This window comes from Simochromis diagramma, unplaced genomic scaffold (genome assembly GCF_900408965.1).
Source record: "Simochromis diagramma unplaced genomic scaffold, fSimDia1.1 OVJJ01000165.1, whole genome shotgun sequence".
Classification (NCBI taxonomy): Eukaryota; Metazoa; Chordata; class Actinopteri; order Cichliformes; family Cichlidae; genus Simochromis; species Simochromis diagramma.
Window position 1 is genome coordinate 669,144 of NW_024387467.1, and position 21,117 is coordinate 690,260.

Genomic DNA, 21,117 nt, shown 5'->3' on the forward strand with positions numbered 1-21,117 from the left:
TAATAAATATTACTTAAATACTAGAAACTAGAAAGATAATTCATTAAAAGTTATGCTACTTTATTATTTATCATTTTGAAATAACTCATTACTTAAGTGCATTATTAAACAATTAGATAATTGATTAAATATGTAATTAATAAAAATGGAAAATTCATGCATAATTTGTTGTGCATTAATTTGTGTTCTTGTAGATTCATGAAGTGTGAAATTTACGGTTTACATTATAAATACACATCATGTATGCTCAAAATATGTAAATGTGCTCTTACATTTTTATGAGCACTGAGGTCTCTCAGCAGATCTCTCTTAAAAACATCATAAATGTATATATACCTCACTGATCATCAAACAATTACAGTTTTTCTTTTCCTTTTTAATTACTTCTAGATTAAATATAGATTATTTGATCCCGAAAGGTTGATTCTGTTCATCTGGATGTTTTCAGTGGGAGAAACGTTTCGTCACTCATGCAGGTGACGTCTTCAGTCTCAGCTGACTGCAGGTTTCGCCGGCCTTATAAACAGTACATTTGCACAATGAGTGAAACCAGCCCACTGAATGAACAATGGGCTGGGAGGTCAGTTCATTTCATTGTTGCGTATGTATATTGGAGGCGTGGTGGTACAATGGCTAGCACTGTCTTTTCACAAGAAGAAGGTCCTGGCTTCAAATCCACTCTGAGGCCATTCTGTGTGGCGTTTCCATATTCACCTTATGTTTGTTCACCTTAAGTTGACCATAGGTGTGAATGTGAGAGTAAATGGTTGCTCGTCTCCCTGTGTGCCCTATGACAGATTCGCAACCTGTCCAGGATGTATCCTGCCTCTCATCCTGTGAAGCAGGAATGAGCTCTAGCACCCCCATCCTACTGAATAGGACAACTGGAATAAAATGGATAGATGGATATCTAGATTGCAGTCTCAGAGGCAGCATGGCAAGCAGATGTTCTTTTGCTCACTAATTTCCTCCTGCTTGTTCTGTGTAATTCCTGGGAACTGCTGTCCATGCTGGAGGATGCGGTCACAGCATCACCCAAAATATATTTCATTCTTTCAGTTGTTACCTGAATGAAAAGGAAACTCTGAATTAAGACAGAATCTTTGAAGAAAGAAAAATAAATATCAGTCAGAAACGAGATCAGCTGGCTCTGATGTTTCAGGCTACATTAAGCTGAGATCAGTGGAATCCTATTGCATGCATATTGCAATTCAGTTCAGTTCAATTCAGTTTTATTTATCAACAGTGGCTTCAAGGCGCTTTATATTGTAAGGTAGACCCTACAATAATGGAGTGATCTTCCCGGAATAACTGCTGGTCATATTAATATCTCACTGTTTATTCAAAATAAGCACTGACACTGTTTCAAATTATGAGTGTTCCCTAACCCTAACTGCAGTTCAGGAGGAAGGCTTAAGTTGAGGAGGAAGAGGATGAGCTGGAGATGAGAAGGTGAGAGTAGTGCTGGAGGAGGCAGATGATGAAGATGAAAAAGCAAAAACTAGAAACAGATAATGAAAAATTTTCAAATGGTCAAATATTGTTTGAAATACATATTTGTGATTTTAAAAATTCAACTTATAATTGTTATACTGTTATACTATTTATCTAATGCCTGTGTCCGTTAATTGAGATTTGTCCGTATTCTTTTATCTGAAACAGCAAAATGATTAAAAAAGATTTTCTTTCTTTCCTTTATGATTGCTGAACCCAGTCGTGCAACAAAATATAGACATTGTGAGGAGGAAAATAGTCATAATTTCTATGTAAAGTATGTATGAGTGATTGGAGCTCCATGATGCCTCATGGGGTGAGGATGAGCATGAGAAAGGTGATGGATCAGCCCATTATGGGAGGAGTTTGTTAATGATCTAAAGGCAGCTGGGAACACGGGTCCCACTGCTCAACAAGGAACATGTACAGGCCCCTCTTATGTTTGCCAGTGTGCATTTAATCGATTCAGAGAAAGCGTGGCAGAAAGTGCTATAGTCCAAAATCAAGCTCTTTGGCATCAACCTGACCTGTTGTGTTTGATGGAAGAGAAATGCTGTATGACCTGATGTGTGACTGTTTGGAGCTGTTTCTCTGCTAAGGGCGACTTCACTGCATTAAGGGGCCAATGGCCTGAGCCATGCAGTGTGAAATTGGAGACAAGAACCAGCATCACAGTGACCCAAAACACACTACCAAGGCAACAAAGGTGTGGCTAAAGAAGAAGCACATTAAGGTCATTAAGTAGTCTAAGCCAGTCTTTAGACCTCATAGGAAATCTCTGGAGGAAGCTGAAGCTTTGAGTTGTCAAGCAGCAGCCAAAAAAAGACCTAAAGAATTTAAAGAAATCCTTCTTTAGATGTGTGCAAACCTGGTGACCAGGGTTTCTGCATTGAGTACTAAATCACATCTTGTTGAAGGATCAAATACTTATACAAATACTACTGTCACTCAGTGACGTGCAAATCAGTGTATAACTTTCATTTAATTCTCTCTCTCTCTCTATTAAAATGGAACTAACACAATCTGCAGTGGAGCAGACAAGTCAAATAATAATCCCCTCCACTGTGTGTGAATAATATCTGCACTTCATGATCCTTATCTGCCTTCTATGCAAATTACATAAATTCTGTTAAAATCTCCCCATCCAGGTTACTAACATAAGACACGGGAATATTTCAGCATCTTTCTAGAAATCATGATCTAATGTTGGCACTTCACATTATGATTGGCCAGCTGTACTAAGGTGAGAAAAGCTCTAGTTACATTACTCTATTTTTATAGGTTGTATGACTATTTTTTGTTTCCCACATTTGTGTGAAAATTGATCAAGAGCATGACAACCATGTCCCTGGACAGCAAACATGTTGAGGGGAACTATAAGCAGTTTTGATTACCATAAACCAGCCCTTTGATTAGGCCACGCCTCTGTTTAGTTGTACTGTCTGAAACAGCCGATTACAAAAAACAGTTATTTCTGGGAAAATCCACAAACAGTTCTCTGGCAATGTGATTACTGACAAAGTGCCTTAAAAAATAAAATCACTTAAAATAGTTTGTTTTACAAAGTTAGCAATAGCTCTTAAAGAAAAAGCACCATCGTATTATTATTATTCATTATATTATTCATCCATTTTCTACTGCTTAGCTGGGTTAGGGTTACATATGGATAGGATTACATATAATCTCTCCAACAAGTCCTCCCAATAAAACATGCCTGAAACACCTAACTTAGGATGCATCCAGAAAGCACCCGAGTCAAATTCAATTCAATTCAGTTTAGGGCGATCGTGGCTCAAGAGTTGGGTGGTCGCCTTGTAATCGGAAGGTTGCCGGTTCGAGCCCCGGCTTGGACAGTCTTGGTCGTTATGTCCTTGGGCAAGACACTTCACCCGTTGCCTACTGGTGGTGGTCAGAGGGCCCGGTGGCGCCAGTGTCCGGCAGCCTCACCTCTGTCAGTGCGCCCCAGGGCGGCTGTGGCTACAATGTAGCTGCCATCACCAGTGTGTGAATGTGTGTGTGGATGACTGGATATGTAAAGCGCTTTGGGGTCCTTAGGGACTAGTAAAGTGCTATATAAATACAGGCCGTTTAGTTCAGTTTTATTTATATAGTGCCAAATCACAACAATAGTTGCCTGAAGGCGCTTTATATTGTAAGATAAAGACCCTACAATAATACAAGAACAACAGAGAAAACCCCAACAATCACATGACCCCCTATAAGCAAGCTCTTTGGCGTAGGTTGGAAGGAAATCTCCCATCTTCAGCCTTTGCTCCCATTACAGGATTGGGGAGACACTCAAGTTATTCCTTCTGCCACTTGACTCCATCCACAGGCCGTGCTACACTGAAAACAACAGAGCACCGTCTTCCCCCTCTTCAGTTGTCTGAGCTTGCTTTGAGGTCAACTGAAAGTCTTGTTCCAGGGTCTCACCAAAATCCTTGGAATTCAATCAAAGCTCTGCCGAGGTGGGAAATGAAGTTCTCACGGGCTGGGGCTCTGGCAGATATTCCCAGCGTAACCTCACTATATGTTTGGGTATGCCAGGTCTGTCCAGCTCCTCCAAGACGATTGGCTGCAGATCTGATGATATGATTACAAAATCAATCATGGATTGTGACCTAGGGTCTCCTACTGCCATGTGCAGTGATAAAGACCCTACTTCTTGAACATGGTGTTCGTTATGGCCATCTCTCACCTATAGCAAGTCCAGAGTGGAAGAGAGTCCAAGCCCTCTTCACAGGAAATTGTTTCCAGAGCCTGAGCTTCATGTTGAGGTGAGCCTGATTATATTTAGTCCATATCTCCCAACCTCACACACCAGCTCTGACTCCTTCCCCACCAGGAGTTCCACGTACCACAAGCCAGATTCAGGAACCAGGGATTGGTAGAACCTGGAACTCTGCCTCTGGCCACAGCCCGATCCACTCCGGTAATCCCGTCCCAGGCAGGCTACGCTGGACTGTTTTTTTTTTAAAGTTGTGCCTTGATTTTTCTGCCAGATTTTGAATTCAGCGCTGAATGAGTTATTATTACTCCCATATGCTAGTGTGCAAAGCAAAGCTATACGAGGCGCAAGGTGGCACAAGTCATTGCTGGACACCATGAAGATTGTTTGTTGACGGTTATTTATTGATGTTTTTTAAAAACTGCTGTTTGGTTAAGTTTGGGCGTGGTTAGTTTCAGGGAAAGCTCGTGGCTTGTGTGACGAGATCTTTGTTTTTACACCCGGGGAAAAGAAGAACATGACACTAACACAGTAATCTGTAGTGAACCTCCAGGTCTATTACATGCTGTAGAGGGATAATAGCCTGATTAATTAAATTCAGTTTTATGTATGGCAGGAGTTAATAACAGCGGTTTTCCCACGGTGCTTAAACATTACAGAATCGACATCCATTTATTCAAATGACAAGCAAGAGTTACCTTATACCTTGGTTGCTTTACAGAGCTCGCCTGTGGGATTTTGCCCAGTCTGAAGCACAATTACAGTAGTAATAACAACTGTTAATAGCTATTTAATGTGCTAATAACATTCAATAGTGGCTGAATGTGAATACTTCTTTCAGGGCTGCACATTTTCACTAACTTGGTAAAGCAATTATTTAATTTAGCTTTTGGATCTTTCGCTTTCCTTTTTGCATTCTTTTGCCTCTTCCTCTCTTCCTCTCTTGCCTCTGTCTTTTCCTTTCTGTCTGTCCTCTCTCAGATTACAGTGAATGTGGCTCAGGGGCGAGTGCAGAGCCCCTCCCCTCAGCCTCGCTATAAAAGCTATGCCTACACCCAGGCTGCATATGTCCAGTCGCCCGAGCAAAAGAGGAGGCGTTTTACTGATCAGGTCCGTGTCTCACACTAACACTTGATGCCACTTCCCCATCTGTCTCTGCATGTGTGGTTTTTGTTCTGTCTGCTCCCCAGAATGTGTCCCTTTCTTAAAAATGCTGTTTGTTTTTGTGATGTTTTAAAAATGCATTAAACATGTGAATTTTATTTTTGAAATTTTAACCCGAAGAAAAACTTGAAGTGTACAGTTTTGCGGTGTGTTTACATCATCACGTTTTCAATGCAAATCACGATTTGAAATGCATTGACTTTTCTAATCAGTGTTAATTTCAATCATTTATAAATCAAGTCATAAGCTATGCTAACTGTGTGTTTGTGTCTTCACTTTAAATCAGTAGTGATACAGCTCGCAGTTCTTTGTCAGCGTGCTGTAGATGAAAGCGGTTGACTTTACTTAACTTTGAAAATGTTGGCAGTCAAGAGGAATATATACAAAACAAGAGAAAGGCGCACAATAGAGAACAAGTTGTAAAGTTCTTAGAAGTAGTGCAAAGAAAAAGGATTAGGTTTGAATGGAGTCCCTGTGTGGGCGGCCAGAGTGATGGGGGTTACTCAGACCATGGCTTAGAGTGGTGAGGTGGGTGAGCAGGGGTCTGGTGTGGTGGATCGTTTGTTAACAGTGAGAAGGGCGAGAAGAAGAAGCTGGTTGAGAGTCTGGAGGTGTGGGACCTGATTCACCTGAGGCGCTGACCACAGGGCAGTGGGTCAAACGGGTGGTGGGGTGCAAGGGGTCACCTGTGATGGCCCATTCTAGTCCAGGTTATTTTTCCTCAGGACATGGAGGACGTGCAGTCGCTGCTGGGCGTTCTTTACCTGGGTGTTGGTGTTGTGGGTCCAGGTGAGATCAGCAGAGGTGTTTGGTGCCCAGAAACTGAAGGTGGAGACAGATTCCACCCGCTCTGCATTTATAATCAGAGGGGAACGGACCTGTCTGTGCCTCCTGAAGTCGGTCTGTCTCTCGTCTCCATCGTATAAGGCAGGGGTGGTCTCAAACCGAGCAAACAAAGTGTTGAGCTCTGCTACTTTGATGCTGCTGTTGGGGGTTGGAGGATTGGCCTTTTTGGACACCTGATGGGGGTTGTTGTAGGTGAGGAGGCCCTCTACCCACCTGCTGTAGGCCTCCTTAGCTTGTTTGATGCCCAGGTTGGCTCAGGCAGTGCTGTACAGAGAACTGTCCCTCAGCCTCAGGGACAGAGGCTGGACGAGAAGCAGAGAGAGGTGGTCAGATTGTCCTGGGTGGGGGAGGTGTGTTGCTTTGTAGGCCTGCTCGATGTTACTGTACACATGGACCAGTGTCCTATCCCCCGGTAAGACACCTCAGTTTCAAACATGCCTTATTAAAGTCCCCAGCAACAGTATAGATGACCTCTGGGTGCTCTCTCTGCTGTTTACTGATAATAAGTTGAAGGCACTTGAGTGCTAAGATAACGTTAGCATAGGGTGGGGGGGGTGGGGGGTGTAAACAATGGTAACTGTAACTGTAAATGGTAATGGTAACTGTGGCTAATGTTAGTTTGTGAGGTAGGACCTGTAGGACCAGTTTGGTACCTCCTCTGAAGCATCTGGGATTTTTGGATGGAGCCAGGATTCGGTTACAATCAGTAGACAACACTCCCGGACGGTTGTAGTAAATCTCTGATTGAAGCTCCTCCGTTTTGTTTGTGAGGGATCTGGCGTTGGTCAGGACGATGGATAGTTGTTTTCACGACACAGCACAGACTAAACACAAGGATAAATTACTTATTTGATCTTTCAGCACTCTTGAAGCTTTTATTAGAACAAGCTTGTACTTGGTTTAAAAAATCATCTGAGTGTCAAGTCAAACCCATGTGGATGGAGTTAAGCTATATGTAGCAATTTTCTCATAAATTGTTTAATTCAATGGCTCAACAATACTTGCAGATATTCAGTATTCTTGACACATCTGCTTAACTTGCAGATAAGTAGATGTGTCATGCTGACATACCTACTTAAACCGTTCTATTCAATAATATTTGGAAAGTCAAGGGGAGCTATTTGATTAAATGAGCACATGCTGCTCCTCTTGCTGTAGTGTAAGAACTAAAGGCCCATAAGTGCACAAGTAGAATGAAATCATGTTTTTTGGCGTACAAGTATAAAAATAAAAAAGGCTGGTTCGTTGTTGTATAGAGTTTCGTGTTTATCTTTGGTTGTTACAACAATTCAGAGACTTTGCTGACGCAGCTTTTTTGAACATTAGACAGAGTCAGCTAAACCGAATCAAACCCACGACTGAACTCAGAAATAGACGTCTAAAGCTTCCTCTTCTTATTCTTTTGATCTTGTGTGAAAATAAATCAATTGTCACATGAGCTTTACATCTAGTAGGTGAACCTACAAGCATATTGATTGTGAGGTGACATCAAGAGGCTGTTCAAGCTATCAACAACTATAATTTTATAGACGATAGAAAACGCAATTTTTCAACTGACGTTTTTGCATCTTGAGAAAAAGAAAAACAAAGCTACAAAACATTTCATACTGATTTTGACAGTTCAATCTTTAACCCAACTGTGAGTATTTGATCTTTTTTCACCCCCTTTTGTTGTTTTTGGGGATGGACTAATAATAAATGTAAAAGTTAAAATATGAAGCCGTTTCTAAACATAGTTCCAAAGTATGTTACAGAACACAAAAAAGTAAAAACAGCTAAAGCAACGATAATTAAAAACAGAAAAGAAAGAAAACTTGGGCAAACAGTGTATAACTATCACAGGTAGGATCAACCAATATAAGACATTTATCAATTAGTTAATAATAGAAAATAAAAAAGTCAGAACGAGATTGTGTAGGGTTTACTACAGAAGAGGATTAGGCCCACTAGAAAAAGAAAGTGGGCCCAGAATTCCTCTTCCGTAGCGTACCCTTACACCCTTACACCCTTACACCCTTACCCTACACTACTTTTATTTGTTTATGTTAGATAGGCTAAACATTTATGTGTCTACCGTCACACAGATCCGAGCAAAATAGACATTAAGAGACGGCAGCATTGACTGTGGTTGGCAGTTATTGAATCATCTTATGACCTTATTACCAGAGAGAAGAATGAAGTGAGAGAAACAGCACTGAGATGAGATAAAAAGAGAGAATTATTGGTGTCTAGATCAGAAGTGAGCGCACAGAGAGAGATAAGGGGAGAGAGAGGACGAGTTAAGTTTGGAGAAAGTTTAAAACTGCTTGTCATCATCATCATCATTAATATCTGACACTCAGAGGCTTCTCCTTATCTCTCTTTATCGCCTCTGTTTCCCACATTTCTTTCACATGTTGCCTTTAATATTTTCTACTCGTCCCGATCCCTCCCTGCTCACCCCTCTGATTTTTGACATTCTGCTTGTTTTATCATCTCTGTCTGTCCTCTTTTCCCCTCGACTTCTTAACCCTGGTGCCCTCCATTCTTCTGTTTCTCCTCACGTCATCTCCACCATCGGACTCTGTCTCTGCCTGTTATCTCTAACCTGTTGCTGCCTTGTTTAGTTGCTGGATCCCAGCCAAGAGGAGCTGCAGCAGCGTCTCAGTCCTCTGCCTGCAGGAACCACCAGCCTGGAAAGCTACCAGGCTGCACTGGAGGAGGTAAGACAATGCGGTGATGATAAAGGACTCATATCTACTTTATAAAACATTTAATGTACAGAAGCAAATATTGTGTGTGCGTGGATGTGTCTGTGTGTGAGTCACCACCTTCCTGCATGCGACAACTCCCAGTGATCCTTGTATAAGAAACGTGTGGTTTGTTCGATGGCACACTGTCGCCGGGCAGTGCATTTTAAATGCAGACTGTTCCTACAAACATTTGTGGAAGAATGAGTCGCTTTCAGGAAATCAGTGACTTTCTTTGCGGTACCATGATAGGATGCCACCTGTTCTCTACTAAATTTTCCAGTGGATGCTGAGGTACATAGTCCAGAGAGGTCGCCAACTTTCTGCAGAGTTGATTGCTACAGATCTCCATACTTCATGTGGCTTTCAGATTAGCTAAAGAATAGTGCGTAGAGGTCTTTACGGAGCTGCATTCAAGCATTATATCACCAAGCCCAATGCAAAGTGTCAGATGGAGTAGTATAAAGCACGCTGGACAGTGGAAACGTGTTTTCTGGAGTGACAAATCCTACTTCTCTGTATTGCAATCCAACACATGAGACAGATGAGGTTTGGTGGTTGCAAGGAGAACGGTTCTTGTCTAACTGCATCGTGCCAAGTTTGGTGGGAGATTATGGACTCGGCGCCCTATTTTCAGTGAAAGACACTGTGGACAGTTTCATGCTCTCAACTTTGTGGCAAGGATCTCCTGTTCCAACATGACTGCTCACCAGTGCACAAAGCAAGGTCCATAAAGACATGTGCCAGTGAGTGCAGAAGAACTGGCATGTACAGAGTTCTGATTTCAACCCAATAGTACAGATAGATCAATCGGACAAATGATGTTTAAAAATGGGGTTTTTGGGCAGGAGGAAAAGAGGAAGACCCGAGAGAAAGTTCATGCATGTAGTGAAAGAGTAAATGCAGAGGGTTGGTGTGATGGAAACAGATGATCTGATATAGCAACTCCTAGAGGGAGAAAATGAAAGATAAAGAAGAAGAAAAAAAACTTTATTTTAGAAAAAAAAAGAAAGTATGCTATTGTTATGTTAATTAAATGTAACTTTTAAGGTCTTGACATGGCTTCTGTCCGCTGAAGATGGTCTCCAGGGCCAGGCTCCTATCTCCAACCACGTGGAGGAGGTTAAGGAGCAGTTTCACACACACGAGGTAGGACTAGTGAAATCCTACTGGATTGTGGTTTTTAAATTAAATAAATGTATTGTATAAATGTATTTTATTAACACTGATTCAACACTTATTTTCAGGATTCCCACAGCTGAACAGTGAATTTTTTAGAGTTAATAGAATTTTAAATTCTTTTGTCAGAATAGTTTAGGGTGACCAAAAAATAGGACACGGTCATGAAGAGCTTTAATAATACTGTTTGTTTAAAGAAAACTTTGACATATTTAAACAACACCTTCTCTGTGCTGTTAGTGAATGGTGAAATAGAAAACATGTCACAGGGGCATTTACAAATCAACAAGTGCAGAAAAGAGGACGGTTGGTCGCCCTAGAATAGTTTATACAGTTTAGGACACTAGACAAACTAAAGTACAGCTGGTAATAAAATGTTTGCACTGTCTTACGTTTCCAAAGGGATTTTATGTTTTCACACATTTGCGTACAGCTGGATCTTTGGAACTGTGTAATTAAAGGTGAAATGCCCAAATAACACTGAGCTATTATTCCGTGTGCACAGGATTAGAAAACTTTTTTCTTTTAAAGGATTCTCATATTTGTGTCACAGCAGCTGAAAATGTATTGATTATCACTGATCCTCTATATTTTCCGATGTCATCAATCCATAGAATATCCAATAGCTAAAAAAATAATTTTACAGTTTCACAAAATAAGATGTGAAGGGTGACGTTAAAAATCTACAGTATCAACGTCACATTTTGCTTGTGAAATGTGATCAAAGAGCAGAAATATGAAAAGGGTTTAAGTCACAGTCAGAATAAACAGTTGCAGTTACGTCAGTTAAATCTGTGAGATATGGATATCTTACTGTAATAAAACTTTATGCATGGAAAAGTTTTTTAAATCTGTTGTTTGTAAGCATTTTATATCTGGTATGGAAACAGCTGGTCTCCTGCAGTAGCTGTTTGCAATGGGCAGCTGTTTTTAGCTTTAACTGTAAGCGATGCATTAACTGCACTGAATGGGAGCTTCTAGGACTTTGATGCACTCAGAATTAGATTTACTCTGACCATTCTGCCTTCTGATATCCTGGAAGGATCACATTGCAGTTAAGTGTTCAATAAAAATAGATGAAGCAGTAGGTGCCATAGTAATATGAGGTACCCCCTCACCTTTGTAGGATTACTTGGGCAAAAAATAGTTGAATTACTGTGAATATGCATGTGCAATTCTTCCATCTGTTTCTTTAATAACAGGGGTATATGGTGGAGCTGACAACACACCAGAGCAGTGTAGGACGAGTCCTCCGGGCCGGTGCTGCCCTGCTGGGGGAAGGAAACCTGAGTGAAGAGGAGGATTCTGAAGTCAGAGAGCAAATGAACCTTCTCAACTCCCGGTGGGAGCACCTAAGAGTCGCTAGCATGGAGCGACAGAGCAGGTACAGACATTAAACAAGCATCAGTACAATAACAATATTAAAACTCACATCTATCTTATTGATCTTGTTTTGACAGAAGCCTGGGTCATGTGATATTTTGAAAGTATTTTCTTAGAAGATACATCTTTAAGTCATTTTCCATCAGTTAAAGTTAGTTAAAGCAACATGATGAGTAGTCTCCACTGAGACTATTTTTAATGGGTCTAAAAAGGTTTCTTGTTTGTTGTTGTTTGTTTATCAGAGATCGCATCAGTGAGAGCTTTGATAATCACCAATACAGATTAACATTGATTGTGACTTTATGAAATTCTATTCACTTCTCAAAATCTTGCATCTTTGCTGAAAGCGGCTCGAAGACTGTAAAACCTTTTCAGCACCACCAGTATTATAAGGCGTGATATACAGCTGTGATCAGAACTTTACACTCATCATGGACACGAATGTCAATCCCCAATGTAGTTTCTTTGATTTTGTTCAGCTGTGTTTTCCAGGGTGGAATCATTGTAATGTGTACATATTTGGGTGCACAAGTTTTCTGTATTTATCTTTATTTTCTCTAATCCACACAGGGTTAAAATTAGATATGCAGGTTCAAATATATGCATAGACTGCCACTAATATTTGGCCAAACATGCCTTAGCAAGGTGCACTTAATGATTGTCATCAAGAGGCTTCTGGCATAATTGTGTCTGTATATTTGTGGACACTTCTTAAAAATAGATTTAATTTAAACTGGTTAGTTTCTTGGCCGGGATCAGGCTTTTAAGCATACGCCACAATTTTTTCAGTAGGGTTGAGGTCAGGGCTTTGAGAAGAACATTCCAGAAGCTTAATTTTCCTTTTCAAAACCAATTCTGGTGTGTATTTGGCATCATCGTCCTGTTGGAAGCTCTTGGAGTAGAGCAGGTCACCTACTAATTGGAAGGTTGGTGGTTCAATTCCTGGCTCTCCCAGTCTGCTTGCCAAATATTCTTAAGCAAGATACTAAGCACAAGTTGCTCTCAAACACATCCATTGAAGTGTGAATGTTAGATAGAAAGCTCTTTGATAGTAGAAAGAAGTCCATTTGATTTTGGGTGAAGTTGGAGAAAGTCCTTGTTCCATCCACTCTCTGCAATGTTCCACTAAACTCTTGCAGCAAACCAACCCTAGTGGAAAGCCTCACCTTTACGCCTCCAAACATAAATTTCCATGACACTCATGCCCATGATAAGTGTATGTAATGTGACCTAATACAGTTCTCAAAAAGACTGCTTTACCACTCTTCACTTTCCTAAAGCATATCCTGTTTTAAAAATGTTTTAATAACACATCTAACAACTAATGTCATCCCACTAACACCACGCCACTAAGACAAGATACTAAGTGTCAGTCGAGTAAATCAGCTCTAATCGCTAGTGCCTGGGGTTTAAACCCTTGTCTCTGTGGATAGCACGGTAGCATGATCCATCAGTGTTAGTTTAGCACTGTCAGGTTAACACTGCCACCACGCCACACCTCCTTAGTCCAAAGACATGTATGTTAGCTTAACTGATGATTTCAAAGTGGCTGTGTGGAAGTGAGATAGATGAACACTTGGCAACAAGTAAGACTAGAAAGTAGCTATGTAAATACCTGCTGTGGTTTCAAAATAAGACATTACTGAATTGCATCTCACTCCCAGACTCCATGAAGTTCTGATGGACCTGCAGCATGAGCAGCTGCAGCAACTCACAGACTGGTTGGATGTGACAGAAGCACGTATTAAGAAGATGGGGGCTCAGGCACTGGGACCTGACCTGGAGGACATCAAGCGCCGAGTAGAAGAACACAAGGTGGGCGTGTACTAGGCTGATCCTTGTTTTTGAAAGATTGCTTTACTAATCCAGCCATGTTGTTCCCTTTTTCCTTATAATGTTACACAACAAGTTGTCATTCGCAATTAAAGTGATTAATACATTCCTTACAGTCTTGCCATTAAGCTTTTGATTTCAAAAAGAATAAAAAAAGGGTGGCTCCAATCCAGCGTCTACAGATCTTAGTTTAAAATAAAACTTTGTAGATAATCAAAACCAAACTTGCTGATTACACAGTCGTCTTTAAAGTGTGTCGGCATGTTTAGGGAAACCTCCCTGAATGTATCAGGGATATAGACTCATGCACATTCTCTTTTTGTCTCCCTGGTCATGCCCTGTGTCTGTCTCGTCTCTCTGTGTCCTGTCTCTGTGATTATTTGTTTCCCCTGTCTGGTCTAGTGAATACATCTTTAGTCCTGCTCCCAGTATTTATCTGTTTCATCCTTTTGTCTCCTCAGTCAGTCGTGTCTCCATGTCTGTTTATGTCCGCTCCCTCTGTCAAGTTCACGTGTCTTATCTGGCTCTCGGCGTGTGCATTACATACTGTTTTATTTTGATAGTCCTCTGTCTCATGTGGGTCATGCTCAGTTGTGCTTCCTGTGCCTTGTCTGTCAGATTCTGTTCAGCTGTGCTGTGGCAGGTGTGTCCACTCTGCTCGAATCTCCTCCTATGTACATATTATCTGCATCTCCCTCGCTTCTTTGTTGCATCTTTCCTCGTGGTGTGTGAACATCTGTCCATGTGTTTACCCATCAATCTGTTCCTACCCAGCTCCGTTGTTGTTTTTGTTGCCTGAACATGAACATTGAAAACATTTGCATTCATCTTGCTAAATTTAATTACCCCACTACATTACTGCATTACCAGCACTGGAACCATGAAACTCACAAAAAGAGTTGTTGCCATATCTACTAAAAGTTAGATTTTTGAAACACATGGCCTAATTTTAGTCATTCATAAGGTAAAGAAATATAAAATCTCTATAATAAAGTTATTCCAGAGCTGGAATGACCTGCGTGTACACATTAACCACTCTTTTGAAGTCTATGAGGAATAATCTTCTGTGTGAATCATACAGCAGTAAGAGTGCGTTTTTCATACATTTCCTTTACTTAATTTGTTATGTTGAAGCCTCTCATTTCCACTCCTTGTAGCTTATGAGGACACCAGTAAATCCATAGCAGAACCTTCATAGAGAATCATGGCCTCATACTTTTATCCCTGCCGCTTCACACCTGGCTGCAAAATGGCCTGGTGGAAGCTGGAGATCACTGAAGCCAAGGGGTGACCAGAAAAAGCAAAAACCCTGCAGTGATCCTGAGCCCACTGAATCTTACCACCAAAGCATAGCTCCTAGACCAGGGGTGGGCAATCTCAGTCCACGAGGCTGGTGTCCTGCAGGTTTTAGATCTCACCTTGGGTCAACACATCTGAATCACATGATGAGTTCGTTACCAGGCCTCTGGAGAACTTCAGGACATGTTGAGGAGCTAATTTAGCCATTTAAATCAGCTGTGTTGGTTCGAGGACACATCTAAAACCTGCAGGGACACCGGCCCTCCTGGACTGAGATTGCCCACCTCTGTCCTAGACCAAGTGGTTTCAATAAACTACCACGAAGATAGAAAAATAGAGAAATCATGTTATCTTCACCCAGACTAGGTTATAGGGACTCCACCCTAAAGTCAGACCAGGGGACGGGGATTTGGTGAAGTAGTGCCTGAAGTAAGAGGAAGAGGTCAACGTAGTCATGATCCAGGGCGTCAGCTGACGTCAGAAGAGGGAGGTAGTGCTCTGCGCACATGGACTGGAGTGTGATGACCTCTACTGGGGACATAGTGAGGTGGCTGGAGGAACATTTGAAGATCTCCTCAATCCCAGGGTCACACCTTCCATATAGGAAGCAGAATGTGGAGATGAGGGAGACAACTCACCCATTATAAGGTCAAAGGCCACTGAGACAGTTTTAAAAACTACTTGATAGTACTTCTCCTTGGGAGGAGGAGATTCACCCCTGAGTTCCTTAACCTGTTCAACCACAATGCCCCCTGTACTGGGGGCAGAGGAGGAGCTGTGCTGGTTTGTGCTTCCACAGAAAAGTCAGAATCTCAGCAAAACGCTCACAAAACCATATCCATGACCACCAAACACAGCTAAAACATCAAACATCTAAACAGCAGGTAAAAAAGATCCTGCAAAAAGGTGTAAACACAAAGTACGGATTCCCCCGTTCACCCAACAGCATGTGCACAGACAGCGTCTCTGCTGAAAGCACAGATCTACAGATTTCAAAACTGCAAGTTTGGCCTTCGTTTGCTGGTCCAGTAAATTTTGTTTAGAGCGTGACAAAATGACACTTCGCATTTTGCTATATGCTATATAGAGGTTAGGGGTTATATGTTACTTTGACACAATGGTATCTGCTGTGATGTTTACTTTGTTGTGATGTTTATTTTGATACCAAGATGGTTTACACAGAGTTTGTAATCATTCCTTTTTGGCGCGTCATTTTCAAGCATACAGACCCTGAAATGTAAAGTTCAGGGTCTGGATGTTATGGGGCTGTCTTGGTTGAGCAGCATCTCTGCAACACTTTGTGAAAGTCAAGACTGATAAACTGGGGTGGTGTTTTCAAGTAAGCAACTCAAGTGTGTGCTCCACCACACACAAGGTGGTGTACTACATATCAAACAATTATTCAGTCGTTGTGTGATTGAACTTTCTGAAAGACTTCCCGCTTTAATTCAAGACAGTTTCTAAAAAATGTACATTGCCTGGCAATTACAGCCATCGTACACATGATCGGTTTTGCTAGCATTTGACTGAATTTGAGCTGCAAGTGTAGCTGTGCACACTTCAGAATCCATTCCACTACTATCAGCTCTCACATCATCACTGAACATTTCCACTCACAGACTTACAGGCCCATCCCCTAAAATTGCTCCAACATGTTTGGCAGCATGTGGTATCCTCATGATTTCTCTCCAGTCCATAGTTTTGTCTTCACATTATTCTTTTGCAGGTTAATCTTGAATTTAATCTGTGATTAAACCATCAGCATTTTTGGGGATTCTTTATGCTGATGGGTGCCAATGTGTGCTAAAGCTCCTGCAGGAGGACCTGGAACTTGAGCAGGTGAGGGTGAACTCTCTGACCCACATGGTGGTGGTGGTAGATGAGAACAGTGGAGACAGCACCACTGCTGCCTTGGAGAGCAAACTTCAGGCAAGTACACACACACACACACACACACACACACACACACACACACACACACACAGCACATATTTTTGCTGATCACACAGATTAGCAAGAGATTTTATTGACGGGCTAATTTTCTGTCTAAATGTTTTTTGAGTTCTTTTTTTCTCTCCAGCAAAACGAGGGCTTTTTGTTTCTAATGGAAAAGACATTGAGCTTGTTTTGTCTTTGCAGTTGTGCAGTAATTAGCTGCAGTAAGACATTGCTGCTGTATGTGTGTTTATCGTAACTTTTTGCTAAATTAATTTACTTGTCATCATCACACAAACTCCAGTTCTTTGTCTTTGTGATTAATTATCCATCCTTCTCTTAGCCTTTGATGTGTACTTGTTTGTTCCCACTGTTAACTCACAAAATCTGCAATAATTAAAGTAGAATTCCTAATGCTCCAGAAAAAATGAGGGAAACACGAGTGCTACAAACTGCAGTTTGAGTGGTTAGCCCCAAAATTGAGTCAAGCCCTTCAAGGGTAATGTGTTAAAATGTTATGCCATCTATAATTTGGAGAGACCATGAAACTTTTTTTTCATCACTTGAAAAAGAAACAAGAGAACGGAAAATTAATCCGCTGGCAATAACGAGAGTCAGTTTTCTACGGTTTGGACAAAAATCTGATGGCAGAAACAGACTGACTGTGGGCACATCCACGAGAGCTGGTAAAAGCAAGAAGGATTACAGACAAAGAGAAAATCGAATCTGGAGCCCATTATAACATATTTTATTTATGGGTGAGATGAGCACAACAGTGCAAACTACAGCTTGAATCAGAGGTAAAGGCTGCTGTGAACCAAAGAAAATTAGGACACTTACATAAAAGGATGCATTAAAAACGTCCTTCACAAAAAACTAATTTGAGAGGTGATCGATAAAATATGACAGTAGGCTGCATTGTATAAAAGGCATGATGACCTGAAAATGAGGTGCTGGCAAACCAACCTCCCATAATGGTGTTTGACAAAGAGCAGAAAACTGCAGATTCCAGGTGTAACATCAGAGGTCTCTGTCCAGAAGAGGGTAAACCTCAGGAATAGTTTCTCCAACTCTAAGGACTCAAAAGCTTGAGGATACACATATCACGCTCTAGGGGACTGAGCGGGATCTATATGGGTGTCTGTGTTTGTTTCGTTTGTGCAGGTGCTTGGTGACCGCTGGGCAGCGATTTGTAGATGGACAGAAGAACGCTGGATTCTGCTGCAGGAGACTCTGCTGAAATGGCAGCACTTCACCAATGAACAGGTATGACTGTCTAAGGTGGGATCACAGATAAGATTGCTGATGTATTGAGAAACCCGAATGTGTCTATGCATGTGAGGGTTCTTCACCTGTCTAGAACAGATTGGATAAATGCTTCTCGTATACACTTATTGTCTACATTTTATCTATACCTGTTCAACTTGCTCATTAACACAAATGCACAGATCAGGCATAATATTATGAATAAGTGATGAACCATGATTATCTCTTTGGAAAGAAGTTTGAAAAAGTGTGTAAGTGTACGGATTTAAACGACCAAACTGTGATGGCTTGACTGGTTCAGAGTATCTCTAAAACTGCAGGCGTGTCAGAGACATAGAAGCCAGCAGAATGAATCGGCTGTTCTCCACTGAACAATCTGAGGTGTACTCTCAGTAGCAGGCAAACAATAAATGACCAGCCCACCAAGGGTGAAGACAGAGAAGGATGCAACACATAAGAAAATGCTCATTGGCTACCTCCCCTAACCTCGCCTAGTAACCATCACAGTGGAATAAATCCAAGAAGGAGTCTCACGCATGAAGAGTTGGACAACACCAGGCTCTGACATGATTCACAGTTACTAGCTAAACAAGCTGACATTACTGAATTGCAGTGCTAAGATAATAAACTTGCCAGAAGAGGAGATAGAAGCCGCTGACATCAAGATAAGAAAGCTCCTTACCATGCATGGAGGGTTTCAACCTAAATTCAACACGAGACTGTATGCTAAGCAGAAGGAAGGAAGGAGGCCAAGGAATAGTGAGTTTTAGAAATGCAATCCAGGAAACAACAGAGATCCACGAGCACATCAGGAAGATGACCACGACTTATCATGGATGCATGTACGTGTAGTACACAGGAACGCTACAGAAAATACGTATTTTAAAGGCTCTGGAAAGAAAAAGATGAGACATGTATCTAAAGACCTCAGAACAACTGTCAAGACAGTAGTGAAGGACTTAGCCAAGTGGTGAATTCCTTTTGAAAAATTCCACTTCACACCTTTAAGCCACACTAAAGTCTGCTAAGGACAACCTGCAGCAAAATCATCCATACTGGAAGCTGTTTGGTCAGATCATACGCAGCTGTGGTTCTTTGGCTTTATGTTTGGTGAAAGAAGGCAGAGGCTTACAAACCAAAGAACATCTAATAATGGAACATGGTGGTAGGAGTATTATGTTGTGGGGATGGGTCTGATGTCTGGAACTGGGAAACTTGTCAAGATGGAAGGATTAACCCTCATAATGTCCTGAGGGTCCATACACCTGTGGACCTCAGGGGACAAACATGTATATAAGTGTATATAAGTATAAATTGTATAAATTATCAATCAATACACCTGAGTTTTACTTAAGACTAACACATTACCACAAATTGACCCTTCATTTTACAATTTAGGGGCACCAGACCTTGTTTACATAAAGTATCGTCTGTTTTTGAGCGAAAATAAAATGAAACAATAAAATGTTTAAATGTTTAGATTATTTTGACTGTCTGACTAACTACAGAGTGCTGTATGTTGAACTTTAGTGAGAATGTTTTCTTTAATCATTTACAAATTTTAAATGGCAGCACATAATCACAGCTGTTGTCTTCAGGGGTCAAAATGTCCCCATCTGCTTTGATTGATACTTAATTAATATGAAGTAGATTTTCCCCCACTTTTAATTAAAACTTAATTCAAACATTTTGACACTATTTCTTTATTTCATTTCAAATTTATATCTGATAAAACCTTATTTATACAAAATTATTCTTTGTTTTTGGGTAAAAAAATTAATGAAATCATGAGTTATCGTGAGGATCGTTTCACAACCAGAGTCGGTTGCTTTAACAGATGGTCACAGACGGGTTTATGTCAAAGTTAATTTAGGAAGCTGTTTTTAAACTACTGCTGCCAGTAAAGTTTTTTACTGGCAGCAAATAATCACATCTGTGGTCCTCTGGGCTCAAAAATGACCCCGTTTGCTTTGACTGTTTATAAAGCAACAAGTATAAAATATCATCCATCTCTGTGTTTCAAGGTTTTATTCAACTTTATCCCAACTCATTGCCTGACAGTTTTCTATATTTTGGCATGGTAGGAACACCAGGGCATGAGTCTGAGTGAAGGCAAACTTTCATGAGGACAAAGGCGTGTCCATATTTGACCCAAGTGCAGGAGGAAGCTCAGGTTTATTCCTCTGCACTGGTCCCATCATGGACAGCTTTCTTTCTGCAGTTGCAGGCCAAGGGTCATATACAGTAAACAAGCTGTTACAGGTGATTGTTGTCTTTTGGAAACCTGCAATGTTAGGGACAACTCGCGTGTCCTGACTGCAGGACAGACGGTTTGCCATCGCACACTAGCATGTTCCATGTACAGCTGGACCTGCATCACATGCTGCCCATGTTTTTATCTCATAGCTCCCTGGTTTACTTGGATGTTCTGTTGGACAGAGTCCTCTGAAGGGGACTTGGTGCTCATACAGTCACATCAGTACCAGGATCTTACATCACAGCAGGAGAAACACCCACTTGTGTTTCAAGTCAAGTCAACACCACACACCATACACCTCAATGGAGCACGTTTGTGTCATGAACGATGATCATCTATTGTGTCTTTATCAAGAAATTATGTCCTTTTTGTGCTTCTATGATTAATCTTGTGTCACCTTTAAAACTTCTCTACCAGACTCAGGATGTCATAAACTGTCCGTAGCGACTCTACTGGATGCGCGGCAGTAAGAATCAACACACCCACATATGCCTACAGCTGCATTCGGTCCATTTTTCTTCCTCTCTCATTGGCCCTCCTTGTTCGTCATTGAGTTGGCTGTAGAGCAGGTCATCTGCTAATTGGATGGTTGTTGGTTCAATCTCTGTGTGCTCTAGTCTGGAGTTCTTACCAAGGTGTCCTTGGACAAGTTACTGAACCCCAACTTGGTCTCTGATGCATCCATCAGCATGTGAACGTTACAAAGCAGAATACAAGCAGAATACACTGTGTGTAATGCTTTCAGTACTCGAGTAGAAAAGCCACTGAAGGAGTATGGGACCTGGCACATGTGCTTGGACCGTGGTAGACTGTCTTTCTCTGAGGCACATGAGAGAGTCATGCATCGTCTGTCACTGGGAAGGATAGAAGACCAGATCAGTGTTTCCTCACATTACTGCAAATATTCCTCTGTCTCAGCTGACTCCTCTTTCCTGCTTGATTCTTTGTCTTCATCATAATTGAAATAGAAGATGTGCAGTCCTCTGACACATCTTCTATTTCAG

The 21,117-nt window shown here is 41.2% G+C and overlaps 1 protein-coding gene and 1 long non-coding RNA gene across 4 annotated transcripts in view; one reads left to right on the forward strand and one right to left on the reverse strand.

Moving 5' to 3' along the window:
- The window catches only part of dmd (dystrophin), a 284,148-nt gene that overhangs the window by 111,837 nt on the left and 151,194 nt on the right, over positions 1–21,117 (forward strand). For all 3 annotated transcript variants that reach the window (XM_040014765.1, XM_040014766.1, XM_040014767.1), the window contains exons 10-16: positions 5,204–5,332; positions 8,839–8,934; positions 10,012–10,110; positions 11,343–11,524; positions 13,188–13,338; positions 16,465–16,584; positions 17,755–17,856. In XM_040014765.1, the coding sequence (XP_039870699.1) occupies positions 5,204–5,332; positions 8,839–8,934; positions 10,012–10,110; positions 11,343–11,524; positions 13,188–13,338; positions 16,465–16,584; positions 17,755–17,856 (879 nt within the window). The remainder of the gene's footprint in view (positions 1–5,203; positions 5,333–8,838; positions 8,935–10,011; positions 10,111–11,342; positions 11,525–13,187; positions 13,339–16,464; positions 16,585–17,754; positions 17,857–21,117) is intronic.
- LOC120723364 lies at positions 2,317–20,409 on the reverse strand. The gene is made up of 3 exons (XR_005693728.1): positions 19,847–20,409; positions 14,940–14,946; positions 2,317–2,341 (listed from the first exon to the last, which is right to left on the reverse strand). It is a non-coding gene; the product is annotated as an uncharacterized LOC120723364 (long non-coding RNA).